Source organism: Copadichromis virginalis, linkage group LG5 (genome assembly GCF_057382275.1).
Source record: "Copadichromis virginalis isolate Kocher_CV1m ecotype Utaka linkage group LG5, C_Virginalis_male_GT1.1, whole genome shotgun sequence".
NCBI classification, from domain to species: Eukaryota; Metazoa; Chordata; class Actinopteri; order Cichliformes; family Cichlidae; genus Copadichromis; species Copadichromis virginalis.
In genome coordinates this window covers 21,665,607-21,682,844 of record NC_140622.1, presented here as the reverse complement: position 1 = coordinate 21,682,844, position 17,238 = coordinate 21,665,607, and the positions used below count along the sequence as shown (strand labels likewise).

The 17,238-nt window shown below is 39.6% G+C and overlaps 1 protein-coding gene across 3 annotated transcripts; it reads left to right on the top strand.

Moving 5' to 3' along the window:
- The first annotated feature begins 2,507 nt into the window (after positions 1–2,507).
- On the top strand, positions 2,508–16,945 carry LOC146709622 (protein polybromo-1-like). 3 transcript variants are annotated; one of them, XM_085456668.1, is made up of 30 exons: positions 2,508–2,640; positions 5,778–5,828; positions 6,058–6,155; positions 6,273–6,420; positions 6,524–6,673; positions 7,633–7,749; positions 7,835–7,903; positions 7,991–8,089; positions 8,170–8,255; positions 8,347–8,432; positions 8,538–8,754; positions 9,078–9,219; positions 9,413–9,507; positions 9,610–9,889; positions 10,285–10,390; positions 10,484–11,123; positions 11,216–11,427; positions 11,553–11,738; positions 11,847–12,004; positions 12,105–12,356; positions 12,440–12,585; positions 12,850–13,007; positions 13,111–13,294; positions 13,615–13,816; positions 13,906–14,107; positions 14,259–14,411; positions 14,878–15,039; positions 15,416–15,465; positions 16,153–16,366; positions 16,535–16,945. In XM_085456668.1, exons 2-30 carry the CDS (start codon positions 5,787–5,789, stop codon positions 16,696–16,698), a joined length of 4,818 nt encoding a protein of 1,605 aa, XP_085312794.1. In that variant the 5' UTR covers positions 2,508–2,640; positions 5,778–5,786; the 3' UTR covers positions 16,699–16,945. The 3 variants fall into 3 exon arrangements, with proteins under 3 accessions (XP_085312794.1, XP_085312793.1, XP_085312792.1); XM_085456667.1 differs by having other exon boundaries at positions 5,778–5,927; positions 14,881–15,039; XM_085456666.1 differs by having other exon boundaries at positions 5,778–5,927.
- The last annotated feature ends 293 nt before the right edge of the window (positions 16,946–17,238 follow it).

Sequence of the window (17,238 nt, the reverse complement as noted above, 5' to 3'; positions counted from 1 at the left end):
TTTTAACTTTTTGTTTTGAACGCTGTTTAGTTTCAGTTAATTTTCGGAGTGCGTTTGCTCATTTACTTTGAGTTTTTATTCGTTTCAGTGTTAGAAATTTTTTTGATGATAACTCATATTTATAACTTATGGATGGCAAATAATGCTGATGCCTTTTTTCTCCCTGTGGCAGAAACAAGTTTTTGTTGTAGCTTCTTTCTTCCGAAAAATAAGACATAATTCCAGCCTGTACTTTGATGTGAACTCCCATGTCAGTTAGTTAGTATGTTAGTTACAGACAAATCAGTCCGTGAGTTAATCTTTTCTTTTATTACATTTTTTCATTCCCAGGCTGATACAGCTAGCTACAGATACGAACTTCTAGATTCGCAATTCGGCAGATAGCCTATTTTGATGTTTATTTCACTTTTGTAATGCTCGTGCCGAGTCAACAGGAACATCAAAGCTAACTGAACTGCTTTAAAGCTCTTCAGCTTTTCATCACGCCATCTGGTTTTGATCATAAAGATAAAATAAACCTGATCACTGCCTTTTGTAGATGGCATTGTATCCGCTGATAGGTTCATTGTTCACTGTAAAACTTGGAATTTCTACAATAACTTAAGGTATTATTATTATTATTATTATTATTATTATTATTATTATTATTATTATTATTATTATTTACAGCATATTTACTGTTTTATAATTTATTACAGGATTAGCATTGTTTTTTCCAGTTAATATGAGTGTAGCACTATTAGCTCTTTGAAAAATAAAGCAAGTTTAAACATTACATTTAAACCATCAAAAAAATGTGAATGTCTGCCATCCTAATATCGTCTAGTAACACAGCTATTTCATCATTAGCAATTCTATTAAAATATTCACCTAATGATGGAACGAGATGCAAAGACAGAGGACCACAAACTTATCTTGAAGGGGTATCTGTCTACCACAATCTATCCAATAGTTGAGATTCCTCTTTCTAAATATCACAGTAGAAGAATTGAGAATAACTACTTCATTGTCACACAACAAGATCAATGTTCATATTAGTGAATCTTTCAATAAAAGGATTTCAAGCTGGGTGACAGGTTTCCCCAGTGCCCTCTTATTGCCCAAGAAATCTGATATTGTCCTGTTTTCTGGGGCTTTAGAAGATAAATTCTGTGCCACAAGTCATATGTGACTATGGCATGACTATTTGGCCAGCTACATTCAGAACTTAATTTGATGTATAAATTATGTTACATATATTTTCCCTTTTTTTCAGGTCTTCAGGATTGGGAGGACATCAGACCCCCTTCTGCTATTTCACATAATTCCCATGTCCTCCAAGATCCTATTGTTTTTTGCCATCTCTTATCAAACAGGAGGCTGAGCTGGAGGTGGAAAAGCTGAAGATGCTAAGACTTTTATCGGGAGTGACCACAACTGACAGCTCAGGCTGAGCAGTTTGGAGAGAAAGGTAGAGAGGCAAGACTGAGAAGGCTTGGACGTTCTCACCGGGGACGGTGGAGATATTGGACAAAAGATGTTAAATATGCCATTTAACATGCCATTCATGGATTTAGTGATGGAGGACATTCAGAGGGTTGGTTGTCAAAGAGAACGCTAGGGATAGGGTGAGGGTGGAGGCTGATGATTCACTGTGGTGACCACTGGTTGCAGCCAAAAGAGGAAGAAAACATTGTTGATATATTTTAAAGCATTTTTAAACTTCATGTGCAAATACTGCAAAAAAAAAAGTAAACGAAGAAGAAAAAGCCATGACATAACATTATGGATGTAATATCCATTGGAGGTAGAGCCGGTCATCTACTAATCAGAAGGTTTGTGGTTCAATGGTTTAACTGGCTGCTCCAGTCTGCATGCCAAATATCCGCGGCCAGATTCTAACTCCAAGTTCTTATCCGATCCATCCATTGGAGTATAAATAAATAAATAAATGAATGAATGAATGATTGAAAGAAAGAAAGAAAGAAAGAAAGAAAGAAAGAAAGAAAGAAAGCATAGAAAAAAATTTATGAATAGGTAAATGAGGAATGTTGTATAAAGAGCTTGAGTGCTCAGGTAGAGTAGAAAAGCGCTATATAAGAACCAGTCCATTTACCATTGTTTTTCTTGACTGAATGTGGCAAAATGAGTTTGTGTGAATATGGCACAAACATGGGCTAATACGTGGAAAGTTACTGCTTAATGTAACTGGAGTTACAGTTTAGGTAAGTCTGACAGCTCAATAGGTTTTTTGACTAACAACAATGAGGTTTTAATGGCGCAGTAAAAGTTAGTAAAATAATTTTGAACTAACCGGAAGTCCATTTGCGCTCCTTTTCAAGTCCAGTTTGACCCTTTTTTATTTATAATTCTGGCATGGGACAGTTTATATATACTAAAGTAGTCCCTTTTATGTCAACTCCTTATCGAACAAACCCCACAGTAAAGTGACAAGAGAAGAAAAGAAATTACAATAATGTAAATGCGCATGTATAACTACGTCAAATCCATCTGCGCTTTTATTGTGAAGGTAAGCAAACGGAAATAAAGGTTACATTGGCGAGAACGTTACAGTTCTGTCCCCCTACCTAAAATCGATAAGTGATTGGCTTACTTGATGGTTAAGATTTTGTGGGTGTAGTGCTGTCGTGTTCACAAAAGGTAAGCACACAGCCATGTCAAGTTGTAAAACGTGTGTGTATGTTTTTTCTCTCCTTATACAAGTGTCGTCGGTGCACATAACGGTAGCTTTGTAACGTTAGTCGTCGTTACAGTGATGCCTTTGTCTAGGCTTTAACCCACCAGGTAACGTTAAGGCTAACCGTTAACTGTAGCTAAGGCTAGCTGCTCCGAGGTGCGTACCTGTCCACGCTGAGTGACAGACACTCAGGTGTGTGGACAGCTGCCGTTCTGCATGCTAGGCTGCTGATGTGTGCACGCTGGACGGCAGCCTGTGCGCAGCTGCTGGGGAGCATTAAGGGAGAGCTGTTAACATTCTTGGCGAGTCAGACCTCCAGACATACCAGCATCATTGCCGCGCACTAAGCGAAATGTCATTCGAGGTGAAAGCAGTGAGCTGCAGCATTTAACAACGTAAAATAAGGTACTTAAAACCTACTAGGAGAGCAGAGGGTTTGTTTATTTTTATTTTATTTTTTAAACACCTTCATTTTCCTAGTTCTCCTCTCCCGAAAGTATATGTTAAATACCTTTAAATTCATCATTTAAGGCTCCAACGTGCCTTTTTGGTCCTCCTTCCACTGTACACAGTGCCAATAGTATATTTTTTATTACAGTTATTGACATTTCTGCGTTAGGCCTATTGTTTGATATCACATATGTATGAGGATCACTGCTGTTTACTCTGTAAATGGGTACAGTTAGTTTAAGAGGCAGACTAAGCTTTCTACTACTACTGCTTTTCTACAGGGATATAGCAGCCAAAAATCTGCATTACATTTACTGAGAGCAGTGGCCAGTGTTCACCTATGGTGCTGCATAAATCCTACTTTGGCTGTTTCACAAAGAGGAATGAATGACAACAATAATACTGATCATTTGGTACTTTGTCATTTTACACATTAGCGTTGGTACAAGAATTAACAGTTGAGCATCCTCACTTTCTGTACATTAAAGAATACTCCTGTATAATGTAAAAATGTCATGTATAATATAAAAGTAAACATAAGAAGACAAAATGTGTGTATTTCAGAATCCACACTTTAAATGGATATGTATGTATTAAATAAAATGTAAGCTATGGGCTATATTGACTTGGGGTACAGTGATGCGGTATTTTAGAGATGGGTTTGGATTCTACAGGCTGGTTTGCATGTTCTGCCTGCAACTGTGTGGGCTTCTTCTGGGTACACAGTCTACACGCAGTCGTTGGTTTTAAATGGGTGTGAATGTCAGTTAGATGATGGGTATCAAGTACACCCTACGTGAACATACACTCACTAACCTCTTTATTACATAAAACTGTCCAAGTCCTTGTTAATATAACTAATATACAATCAGCAAATCACATGGGACTGCAGTTTATTCAATAATGCAAAGATCAAGTAGACGTAATCAGGATGACCAGCTGAAGTTCAAACCGTGCATCAGAATTGGGTGAAAAAAGGTGATTTAATTACTTTGAACATGGTATGTTTGTTGGTGCAAGACTGGCTGTTTCAGAAACTGCTGATCTACTGGGATTTACCCAACCATCTTTAGGGATTTACAGAGAATGATCCGAAAAAGGAAAAATATCCAGTGCGGGCAATTCTCTGGATAAAAATGCCTCGTTGATGCCAGAGGGTAGAGGAGAATAGCTTTGAGCTGATAGGAAGGGAAAGATAACTCAAATAACCACTCATTACAACCAAGGTATGCAGAAGATCATCTCTAAATGCAAATCACGTTGAACCTTGTCAAATCACCATGCCTTATATTCATGGTTAAGCCTGATTGTGGTGTTGTAATGAGGCCGGTGATATTTTCTTGACCCACTTCAACCCCTTCTTAAACTGAGCATCGCCTAAATACCACAACCTACCTGAGTAATGTTTCTGACCATGTCCATCCCTTTATGACCATAGTGCATCCATCTTCTGATGCCTGCTTCCAGCAGGATAATGTGCAATGTCACAAAACCGGTTTCTTGAAAATGACAGTGCACTGAAATGGTCGCCACAGTCACCAGATCTTGATTGAATAAAGGACCTTTGCGATGTGGTAGAACGGCATATTGGTATTATGGATATACAGCCCATAAATCTGCAGCAACTATGTGATGCTATCATGTCAATATGGGCCAAAATCTCAGAGGAATGTTTCCAGCACATTGTTAGATCGACGTCACAAAGAATTATTGTATTTCTGAAGGCAAAAGGGAGGCCAGCCTAGTACTAGCGAGATGTACCTAATAAAGTGCCTGTTGAGTGCATGTGTAAAGGAAAAAATGTGGGTTTGAGGAAGAACTTTGAGTTGGGAATAAGATTAGTAACTACTAACTGAACTACTGTAACTAATACTAATAACTATTGCTGAACCCCCGCGGAGTGACAGTGGATCATTTCAGTGGGAGTCTCTCATGCTCCCCATTCTCATACTCATTTAAGCTTTACTTGCTTAGATTTTTAATCATTTTCATAACTATTAGTCATACAGTGTGGTTGTGTGTACAACAAAGGGTTTGCGGAAATTGTTTTCACTGACGTTCTTGATTTTACTGAGACTCCTTTAACTAAATACTTAATTGCTTTTACTATAACGAGAAGTAACATCATTTATTGCTAGTTTTTCAAAGTGAAAGTGTATGCCAGAAATCCAGAATACTTGAGAAACCTGCATTTTCTTGTTAAATCAAGAAAACGAGAGCCACACTGTATGCTTCGAGCCTGATTTCTTTGTTTATTTTCTGCCCTTTTCATGCCATTTGCAGTGCATGTTGCGCTTAAGGATGAGAGGATCTGTCAAGAAGGGGAAGAGACCAGTTCTAAACCTTAAGGCAACTTTATGTTTAATACATGAAATCATCTTAGTGAGATTTTGAGACCACGTTATCTGTAGGTATAGGAAATCACACGTCAAATTGTTATTTTATGTTCATCCCTTTTGACTCCAAGGAAAGTCACAGCAGCACCGCCGTGAACAGCTGGCAAATCTTTTGACTTCATAATATCAGTTTATAATTTTCATGAGTGACAATCTAATCATCTGCTTCTGATACAGTACAACTGAGTATAGCTCTGTTATTTCTGTGCATTATTTCCCAAATGCTGTTACTTAATTGGACTTTGTCTTCTCAGGGGTTCGTCATGGCCTTGAAAAGGAGAAGGGCGACGTCTCCCTCTAGCAGTGTGAGTGGAGGAGATTTTGACGATAGCCAGGCTTCATCGTTAGTGCCTTCATTTGGGAGAAAGAGGAGAAGGACCTCAAACATTCCTACTGTGGATCCTGTAATTTTACAAATTTCAGTTACCATTTCTTAAAAAATGAACTGTGAGAATTATAGTGCCACACTGACCGTAAGTATTTAATGATGAAAAGGGTGTGGGTGTTTTTAAGTGTTTAAATTTTGCCTTACAGATCGCTGTATGCCACGAACTATACAACACAATCAGAGATTACAAGGATGACCAGGGGAGGATGTTGTGTGAGCTCTTCATTAGAGCCCCGAAAAGGAGGTGATGAGAGGGATGAGTGATCATTAGATATACTTACATTATTAAAATCCTATAATAGCAATCCCAAAATGTGAAGTTGAATACAAACATTACAAAAAAAGTCTAATTTTCCTACAGGAATCAGCCAGACTATTACCACGTGGTGTCTCAGCCTATTGACATGATGAAGATCCAGCAAAAATTAAAGATGGAGGAGTACGATGATGTTGAACAACTAACTAGTGACTTTCAACTTTTATTCAACAATGCAAAGACTTATTATAAGGTAACAAATAGATATTTCTACTCTAAATGGTTTAACATATTTGTAAAGGAAGTGTAAGGTCCAGAGTATGAACATAAAATTAATTTGTCTTGCCCTAATGTAGTCGGACAGTCCAGAATACAGAGCAGCCTGCAAACTGTGGGACCTTTACCTGCGCACCAAAAATGAGTTTGTTCAGCGAGGGGAATATGATGAAGATGATGAAGATGGATATGATGCACAAGACAACCCTGGAGGATCTACCGAAGATGAGGTGCATTTTAGGGATACATTGTTATTCTTCAGTATAAGCCATCTACTGGCCAGAATCAGCATTGAATCATCTCTCTGTATTTTGTTAGTAATCAGCAAAGCTAACCCTCAGTTGCATTTTTACTACAGCTCTAGTTAGTGTAGTTTTGATCAAAGCTAAAAATTATGTTAGCCATATTAGCCCTGCAACAACTGGAGTGTCCCATTCTTTGCACTATTCCACACTTGCATATGTATGAAGTATTTCACTGGGTTTTCAGTTTTCCATGGGATTGGCAAACAGAAAAGTTTGATTTGGGCTATTTGAAGTTTATACTCAGGTTATTTGATTTGCTTTACTTACCGTCACAGCTATTTTTAATATTTTACCAGCGCTAAACCCACCAAAAGACCAAAACCAAAAATCTACAAACATGAGGTTGCTGTGTTAAAATATGAGTCACACAAGCAAACTAACCAATAAATGCAGCAACAGAGTAACAGGTCGTTGCTTTGTTTTCTGACTGCAGCCTACAGTTAAAATGATAATGATCAATTAATGCCATTGTGCTCTTTAAACAGCAAGATTTCTCCAGGGGTTAATTTGTTAATAAAGCTGATCACTTTTATGTGTAGTAATAATGAGAAAATTAATCATGAATTACAAATTTTTTTAATAGAAAGTGTGATTAAATTTTAATGCATTATGTAAACTTTATACCAAGATACTAACACTGATCTTTGCAGAAGAAGTAGCGACCGGATAGGACTTTAAATTTTTCTGAAGATATTGCAGTTGCAGTTCTGTCATGTGAAACATTTAGCTCATCTGTTTTAAGGACTTTTAAACTCAGTCCCAGCAGTAACAGATCTAAAAGCCATCTTTTACTGTGTCAGTAAAGAGAATACGGTCTACAGCTGACATGACTAAAGATGATACTGTATTTTGCTGCTTGACTCATGTAAATACTTGCATATCAGAGTGCACCTACCTGTTTGAAAGAAGTCCTTGAGCAGCTCCTTGATGCTGTGGTGTCGTACACTGAGCCCACTGGTCGCCTTGTCAGCGAGCTGTTCCAGAAGCTTCCCTCCAAAATGGTACGAGAACCTCGAGTATGACTTGTAAAATGAAACATAAAATACGTTTGTTTAGTTTGATTTGCAGTTTGCCCTTTTCATTTAGCAATACCCAGATTATTATGCCATCATTAAGGAACCAATAGATCTGAAAATCATCGCTCAAAAGATTCAGGTACGCTTATATTTTCCTGTTAAATTCTGATTTAGTGTTTTTAAATATTTTCTTAATGAAATGTCCAACCAATACTTTTGCTTTTAGTTGGGCCATTACAGGAGTGTCAATGCCATGGCTAAGGACATAGACTTGTTGGTCAAGAATGCCAAAACCTACAATGAGCCTGGATCACAGGTGTTTAAGGTCAGGGTGCATCTGAAAGCACGATACAGGCTATTGCTGGTGTCCAAGACACTAACTTGTGACTTGCTGTTGTCTTGCAGGATGCAAACACCATTAAAAAGATTTTTGCACAAAAGAAGTCAGAGATAGAACACGGAGAGCCAATCAAGTCCAGCATTCGTATCAGGTACTTAACACCTGGAATAATGTAGAGAGAAGTTGTGTTAACTGTGTGGTTTTGACTCGGCTCTTTAAATTTTTCTGTCTGTCTTTGCAAGGAATAGAAGATCTGCACAGGGAGACCGCCTCTCAGCTATCACCATGGCTCTTCAGTATGAAAGTGATGAGGAAGGCATACTCTCCGGTACATCATCATCTCATTGTTAAACTGTTGGATGTTGATTAAGTTGCTCTTTACGGTGTTGTAACAGAGATTAGCCATTAGCCATTTATCTCCTGTGTTTGACAGGGTCTGTCCACTATGATGAGGGAGAATCAGAGGCAGAGAGTATGACCTCTAACATGGACATGAGTAATCCCATCTTCCAGCTGTATGAAGCTGTGCGCGGTGCCAGGAACAGCCAGGGCCAGCTGATTTCTGAGCCTTTCCTGCAGCTACCGTCCAGGAAAGACTACCCAGACTACTACCACCAGATTAGTCAGCCCATCTGCCTTCATCAGATCAAGTATGACAGAACTGTGTTTTCATAGTGCTGTTTTCATGCTCTTAAACTTGTTTTTTTTTTAATTTTGGCAAAATTATTTGTAGTTCACAATTTAAAGAAATCAAGAAAGAAAACTTCATTTTCTTATATTGGCAAATATCAGCTCGTTTTGTTCCTCATTTGTTCTTCAATGTTTTCATCAATGATTTGTTTTATTTTTTTTTTCACCTGCATCCTGTCTTTTTTATCTTATGTGGGAAAATGTGGCATCAAACACACTCACTGTACAGTTCAGTTTTCCTGTGCCCTCCTTCCCAAATGTGAGAGCCCATAATTCCCCACAGGAACAAGATGAAAAACAACGAGTATGAGAGTGTTGAGCACATCGACTCAGATCTGACATTGATGTTTGAGAATGCCAAGCGCTACAACGTTCCTCACTCTTCCATCTACAAGCGTGCTCTAAAACTTCAGCATATTCAGCAGGTCAGTGCCTGCCTGTTCCTTGTAGTTGTGCGTCTATGTTGGATTTGCTTGGACATTCTCTTTAAAAAAGAGCTCCTTTATGGATTATTAAAGATTACACCTTTCTGCCAGTTTTGTGGTGTTTTGTTTTGTTGTTTTTTTTTTGTTAAAGAATTATTGTAACTCCGGATTGTTTTTATCACCTTTCACCTAGATGAAGAGAAAGGAGCTTTTACAGAGAGATGATGATGATGGCGACAGCATGCTCTCCTCTGCCACCTCTGACACCAGTAGCACAAAAAGAAAAAGGTGCACTTTGTCACGTACTTGTTGAATTCTCTAAAGTTGGTCATTTCTTGGGAAAGTGATACCTGTGTGACAGTTCTTTGGTGGTTTCTCTCTGGCTTCTAGTCACAAGAAGAATACGAAGAAAAACAGGATGAAAGCTCTCTTTGCTGCTGTGAATGAGGCGCGAGAAGCTGGCACTGGTCGCAGATTGTGTGACCTCTTCATGGTCAAGCCTTCGAAGAAGGACTATCCCGACTACTACAAAGTCATCCTGGAACCAATGGACCTGAGGACCATAGAGCACAATATCCGCTCAGACAAGTACCTTACCGAAGACTCAATGCTGGAAGATATGAAGCTGATGTTCCGCAATGCGCGACACTACAATGAGGAAGGCTCTCAGGTTTGATGCGCCTCCCTTTTTTTGATACATTTTAGAGATCCCAGTTATTTGTTCTATATTTTCTAAAGTTAAAGAAGCTGATTTGTTTCTTGTTCCTGAAGACAAGTCCTTCTTTCACTATTAGAGTAGATAGTATGACAAAAATTAAAAGCTCAAAGGTCTCCTTTGAGCTTTTAATTATTATCAATCATATACACACACCTATGAGCTTGAAGCTCAGACTTTATTTATTAAGACCAGATATCTTTGATATCATCATCTAAGCCATGCAGTTCTGTCAGCGGAGCCACTTCAAATCTTTTGTTTGCAAGGGGCAGCCAATCAAAGGAAAGTTGGCTTGTTTGACACAGAGATTGAACCTAGAGGGGGTCTACCCTGAACTTCTGTATCTGTAGGTTTACAACGATGCAGACGTCCTAGAGAAGATCATGAAAGACAAGCGCAAAGAGCTTGGCCCAGCAACTGATGATGATGACATGATGTCCCCAAAGTTGAAAATAAGTATGTCACTCAAGTAACATAATCAAACAATATATGCAAGTATGTAAATTTCTTATCTGTCAAGAATTAGAAATGTTCCTACTTCTGTTGCAGGAAAGAACAGCATTACTCTAAAGAAGTCAAAGTATTTAACACCTCTACAGCAGAAACTGCATGAACTGTACGAAGCTGTCAAGAACTACACTGATAAGCGGGGCCGTCGTCTCAGCACGATCTTCCTGCGGTTGCCTTCTCGTGCTGAGCTGCCTGACTATTACATTGCCATCAAGAAACCTGTGGACATGGAGAAGATCAGGAGCCACATGTTGGCTAACAAGTACCAGGATGTAGATGCTCTGGTTGAGGACTTGGTGCTCATGTTCAACAACGCCTGCACTTACAATGAGCCAGAGTCTCTGATTTACCGCGACGCTCTATTGCTGCACAGGGTGCTGTTAGAGACGAGGCGTGACCTGGAGGGAGGAGAGGATGCCCATGTCCCCGATGTGCCTCGCCTCATCCAGGAACTCATTCGCAGCCTCTTTGTTTCTGTGCTCGGCCACCAAGATGATGAGGGACGTTGTTACAGCGATTCACTCGCTGAGATCCCAGCTGTTGATCCCGCTAACCCAGAGAAGCCATCGCTCAATTTTGAGATTATCAGAAATAATGTGGATCGAGGCCATTACAAGAGGTTGGATGTATTTCAGGACCACATGTTTGAAGTGTTGGAGAAGGCCAGAAGACTGAATCGGTAAAGTATTGCTGAACATTGTACACAAAACCAAATCAGTGCTTATTATTAAAAGAAGCAGAAGTTAGTGTTACACCATTTGTTCATTACAGGACAGACTCAGAGATCTTTGAAGATGCTGTGGAGCTGCAGCAGTTCTTCATACGTATCAGAGATGAACTGTGTAAGAACGGAGAGATCTTGATGTCCCCAGCGCTCAGCTATACTTCTAAGCATCTGCATAGTGATGTCGAAAAGGAGAAGAAAGAGAAGCTCCCTAAGGAGTTTGAAGAAGACAAAATTAAGAGAGAAGAGGAGAAAATCGGTATTATGTCAAACATGTCAAACACTTTATGTATTAAAACTAAAAGTCCATAAAAAGTGCTATCATAGACTACCATGCATCTGTGCATATAGCCTTGTTTTGCTGAATATGTGGTGAATTCACAGAAGCAGAGAAGAGGGAGGATCCTGTTGGAGGATCATGGCAGTCGGGCCTACAGCGCACATACAGTCAGGACTGCAGCTTCAAGGACAGTATGTACCATGTGGGCGACTACGTGTACGTGGAGCCTGCGGAGCCTAACCTCCAGCCCCATATAATCTACATTGAGCGTCTTTGGCAAGACAACACCGGTCAGTCTCTTAACACTAACTAAATTGTTTTGTCATTAAAACAAAAAATCATATTGATATTTTCAGGCAGTAAAACTGAGTAAGTTTTTCTACCGCTTATACACACAGGGGAAAAGTGGCTGTATGGCTGCTGGTTCTATAGGCCAAATGAAACATTTCATCTGGCTACAAGGAAATTCCTGGAGAAGGAAGTTTTTAAGAGTGACTATTATAACAAAGCTCCTGTCAGCAAGATTATGGGAAAATGTGTGGTCATGTTTGTGAAGGTAATTCACTGCTTTTTTGTTCTTTTTAGATTAATAATAGGTTTTGTTTTATGGCCATTTTTTGTTTTGTTTATTGTTTTAAATGTGTTTTTCATTGAAGGAATACTTCAAGCTTCATCCTGAAGGCTTCAGAGCGGAGGATGTTTATGTCTGTGAGTCCCGTTACTCTGCCAAGTCCAAGTCCTTCAAAAAGATCAAGATGTGGACGATGCCCTTGAGCTCTGTCCGGTTTGTTCCCAGAGAGGTACCCCTTCCTGTAGTCCGTGTGGCATCCATTTTTGCCCAGAAACAAGAGGAGAAGCCACCAGAGATTGCAGATGAAAGCAAGATTACAAATGGTATAATAGACAAGGTAAATAGCGATTTGACTGCTTCTATAAAAACTGGTAGTGTGCATATAAGTCTCGCTGTCAGCAAAATGATTTGTGTCTGCAGGAAAGGGAAGATGTGCCATTGGATGTGACCAATGGGGAGCCAGGGTGTCAGTACTACGAGCAACTCTGCTACAACAACCTGTGGCTTAAAGTAGCAGACTTCGTTTACATCGCTTCTCATGGACTTGTGCCCCATCGAGTTGGCAGGTAGCGTAGCTGCTCCTGTGAAAGTTGCGTCAGCATTTCTGTTATGACAGACAAAACTTAGTATTATAATATATTATAATACTAATATTTTTGCTTAGTTATAAAGATGTGCTTACAATTCAATTTTGCTTTTTCCAAACTGCCATTTGGAATATGCCTCATGCTTCCCTGCAGTTATAATAATTGAAACTCTATTGTTTGTATGCTGATCATAGTTAATCAAATGCTTAAAAAACAGCGTCTTTTATATTTTTTATTGAACAGGATTGAGAAAATGTGGATGCGCGATGGAGCGGGTTACTTTTTTGGTCCCATCTTTATTCATCCTGAAGAAACAGAGCACGAACCCACAAAGATGTTCTATAAGAAGGAAGTGTTCCTCAGCAACCTGGAGGAGACTTGTCCCATGACCTGCATCATAGGTACCCTAAACAGAACACCGTCAGCTTTGTGTACTACTTTATGATGATAACATTATCAGAAGAATCCTTAAAAGCATTAATCAAATCTGTTCTCATTTCACAGGAAAGTGTGTCGTGTCGTCCTTCAAAGACTATTTGTCATGTCGGCCGACTGAAGTGCCTGAAGAGAATGTTCTGCTCTGTGAGAGCCGCTACATTGAGAGTGAGAAGCAGATGAAGAAATTCAAAGGTCTGAAGCGCTTCTCACTCTCTGGGAAGGTGCTGGAAGATGAAATCTACTATTTTAGGTGAACAGTCTGTAGGCTATGTATGCCTATCATTGTTGGTTGGTGAAAAATCAAGACGTCTCAGCTATTAAGTGTTAAAGAGCTAAGTAATAAATGTTTTATTGGTCCAAACTGTTTTAAAGACTGGCATAGTTTGCATAGAGACAGCTGATCTTTTCATACTGGATGGTTTTCATTTCTGTGTGTGCTTTAATTTTCTACTGCCATCCGTGTATGTATTTGAGTTACTGAAAGGAGAACTTAAATCAATTAACAAGCTTTTCCTAACTGAAGAATTTATTTGGAAAAGAAGAATAAATTACACTGAATGTCTTTTACAGGAAGCTTATAGTACCCCAGAAGGAGCCATCCCCTCTGTTAGATAGGAAAATTGAGGAACTGGAAGCTAAGTTTGCTGACATGACTGATGAAGAGCTAGAGGATCTTGGGGATGATGATGGCGAGCTAGGGGACCAGACTCTTCCACAGATGCAGTCTTCCATGTCTAGTGACATGGATATCATGCCTTACACTCCTCCGCAGGTTAGTATGAAAGTAATTATTTTAAATAATTTTGAGCAATAATAATTGTGCGGTATTTTTACGGATTATTCCCCTTTGATTGGTTACAGTCCACACCAAAGTCCATAAAAGGGCTTTCAAAGAAGGAAGGCTCAAAGAGGAAGATCAACATGAGCGGTTACATACTGTTCAGCAGTGAGATGCGAGCGGTGATAAAAGCTCGGCACCCAGACTTTTCCTTTGGGGAGTTGAGCCGCCTTGTTGGCACAGAGTGGAGGAACCTGGACAGTTCCAGGAAAGCAGAGTATGAAGGTGAGTATTTTTATTTGATATTCCTATTCAGTTGATAGCATAGAGATTGATTGATGGATTGACTGATTGAATCTATCAATCCACTTATTTATGGCTCACGAATTGTGAATGATAAAGTTAACACCTTATACTTATATTTCTTGTGTTTCAGAGCGAGCAGCAAAAGTGGCTGAGCAACAGGAACGTGAGAGGGCCCAGCATCAGACGTCCCCTAGAGCAGGTACCCCAGTAGGGGCACTGATGGGGGTGGTGCCTCCCCCAACCCCCATGGGGATGCTAAATCCCAGCATGACGCCTGTGTCAGGTAACCCCTCATAGATGCAGATGGATCCCCAGTGCACACTACAAGACTGGAATAAGAAGCTTAACTGCTAGAATTACTCACATCTTCAATTTTTTGTTTTCATTTTGCTGTGATTTCCTTTTATATTGCCTCTAACATTATTTCACCTAATTCATAAACTTAAATTGTGCATAACACCCATTATGCATCACCCAGACACATAATAAAAATCGTAGAATCTGCATTTCAATTGGGTCATGGAGTGTCCTACACATGAAAGGGTGGTATACACCATTTAAGGGTTTATACGGTAAAATGAATGCTTGGCCATGCTGCACATACACTAAAACGATTTCATGCACATTTCCCATTTGTGTGACCTTTTCCATTCATTTATATATAGTAACATATAACTGCATGCCTGGTAGTGAATGCATGTTTGACTAATGCATGTTGCTGTTTTGTGTTACTACTGTTCCTTCCTAAGAAGGTAGGATGGGTGCATATAGGTCAGCTATGATGCCCCTGCAAGGACATGTTGAAGGCATGGTTAGTATGACTGGCATACCACCACATCACATGGGGGTGCCTGTCTTTCCCCAACATCTCCTGCGCGTTATGCCTGGGTTCCCTGGAATACCATACTTTGGTAAGAGTGCTGTCATAGCCACACCACCTGTCAAGCAGTTGCTTCCTGTCTACCAATCTGACTTGCTGGAGGGGCTACCTGTACCAATAGGCTGAGGTCCTTAAGTTGATGACTAGACAGCTGAGAGCGCATAGTCTCATCAAGGACTTGGGTATTTATGCAGCTCATTACCAACAGACCTGATGGTAATGTGTTAACATAACCTTGATTATGATGCTAATAAATCCACATGTGATCATCTTTTTAACGATTGGCATTTCTGAAATTGCTAAAAACACCGGTTAATTTCTAGTATTGTATTTTTAACATAGTATTTGGAATATAAACCAGTAGCACTTGGCTGGCTCCAATTTGTCATGGATTAATATCTTCACAGGTATCAATGGAGTAGGTGGACCTGGAGCAGGAAGTGTTCATGGATCTCAGGTAATCAGTTGGGCTCTGAAAAAGAAATCCCTTAAAACTGTATATAAGATTTGTGTCTAGGTATAGTTTGCAACCTTGATGCAGATGTGTGTTTTGGATATAAGCCTGGAAATCATCAGGTCATTGGTTTAAAGTTTACATCAAACAATTTCAATACAGAGTACCTGAAAAACTTCTTTAATGTTTGCACTTTATTTAGCTCCCTCCAAGAAAGTGTACCTTTATACCATTTGCATTTTTACACCTCAGAGTTTGTGGATCCGCTAAATCGTGAACGAGATGACGTAGGAGTTTGGAATTGATACCACAGGTATATCTACTAATAATTTTGGACAAGTTCGAATTCTGGTGACCTTGATCTTAAGGTCAGAGGTCAACCTTTCTGAAAATCTTGTAAATACAATAATTCAAGAAGGAAGTCACCTAGGTTTATCAAATTTATACCATACTTGCATCTACTAGGAGGGGTAGCAGTGGCAGCTGCCAATATTTTATAGCTTTGTATACATGTCAGTACTGATGATGATCAAATGTAATGTGAATGTCCTTTTTATATTTTTTTCCTGCTTGTAAAACCCTTTCAACCTCCACATGTGATATTGGGCTGTATAAAGAAATTGAGTGGAATTGAGCTGAATTATAGTTTGAATCAGAGAAATAATGGAGTTCTTGCATTGTTATGTTTAGATGGGTTTGGTTGGCCCAGGACAGCAGGCTCCACCACCGTACCCTGGTCAGGCTCAGATGGGACAACCTGCACTGCAGCAGCCATCCACCCCAGTGTTTGTGTCCCCGCCTGCCAAAAATCAGCGGGTGCTCCACTCTGAGGCTTACCTGAGATACATCGAGGGCCTTACAGCAGAATCCTCAACTGTTAGCAAGTGGGACCAAGCTCTCTCAGGTTCATTTTATACTTCAATAGTTAGTCATTCAGCCTACATAGAAAGGTAGTTACAGTAGTAGAAATATCTCCACATACTGCGCGTATTTCTTATCCATGAATACCAATATTTTGTTTAATTGTACTTTTTTCATATTCATCTTTGATTTAATGTCTTTGCAATTTCAGTTCAAAAACAAGATGTGCGTTTGACAAAAGAGCAAGAGAGCAGACTGCCGTCCCACTGGCTGAAGAGTAAGGGCGCCCACAAGACAATGGCAGATGCACTTTGGCGACTACGTGACCTAATGCTGCGGGATACCCTGAACATCCGTCAGATGCACAACCTGTAGCATGCTCATACTGCGAGCCTCTGTTCCGAAACCTGTGAGACAGGATGAGGGTTAAGCTCACTAAAAAGTCTTTACTTTGTGTTGTCATAATAAAAAGAAATGTTTGCATTCATACAAGCTGCTTTCTGTGTTGATGCTGTTTTCTGTTTTACAGTTTAAATATGCTGTTCAAAGTGCATTATTGTTAATGACTGTCATTCTGTACTGAAGGATTTCACGCGTTCACAATTAAAATGTGAAGAGTTCAGCACGGCTGCATTCCTTGACTGATTTGGTATTTGTTTATGTCTGAGGACCATGACTTGAGAGGTCTACAGCAGCTGTCTGTATCCATTACATTTCAGTAACACATGCTGCACTCCTGCATTTTACACATTGCTCTGAATCATGTTTTCCTAATGGTCGTGTGGCTGAACTTATTCCAGACCTATTATTAGCCTAGAAAAAATGACTTCCTTTTTTCTATTTCTTCCAGTTGCCTTGCTTGGCCCTACTCTCTTGTATACTTTATCTTCCCTGTTCTACTGTGCGGCCACTTCT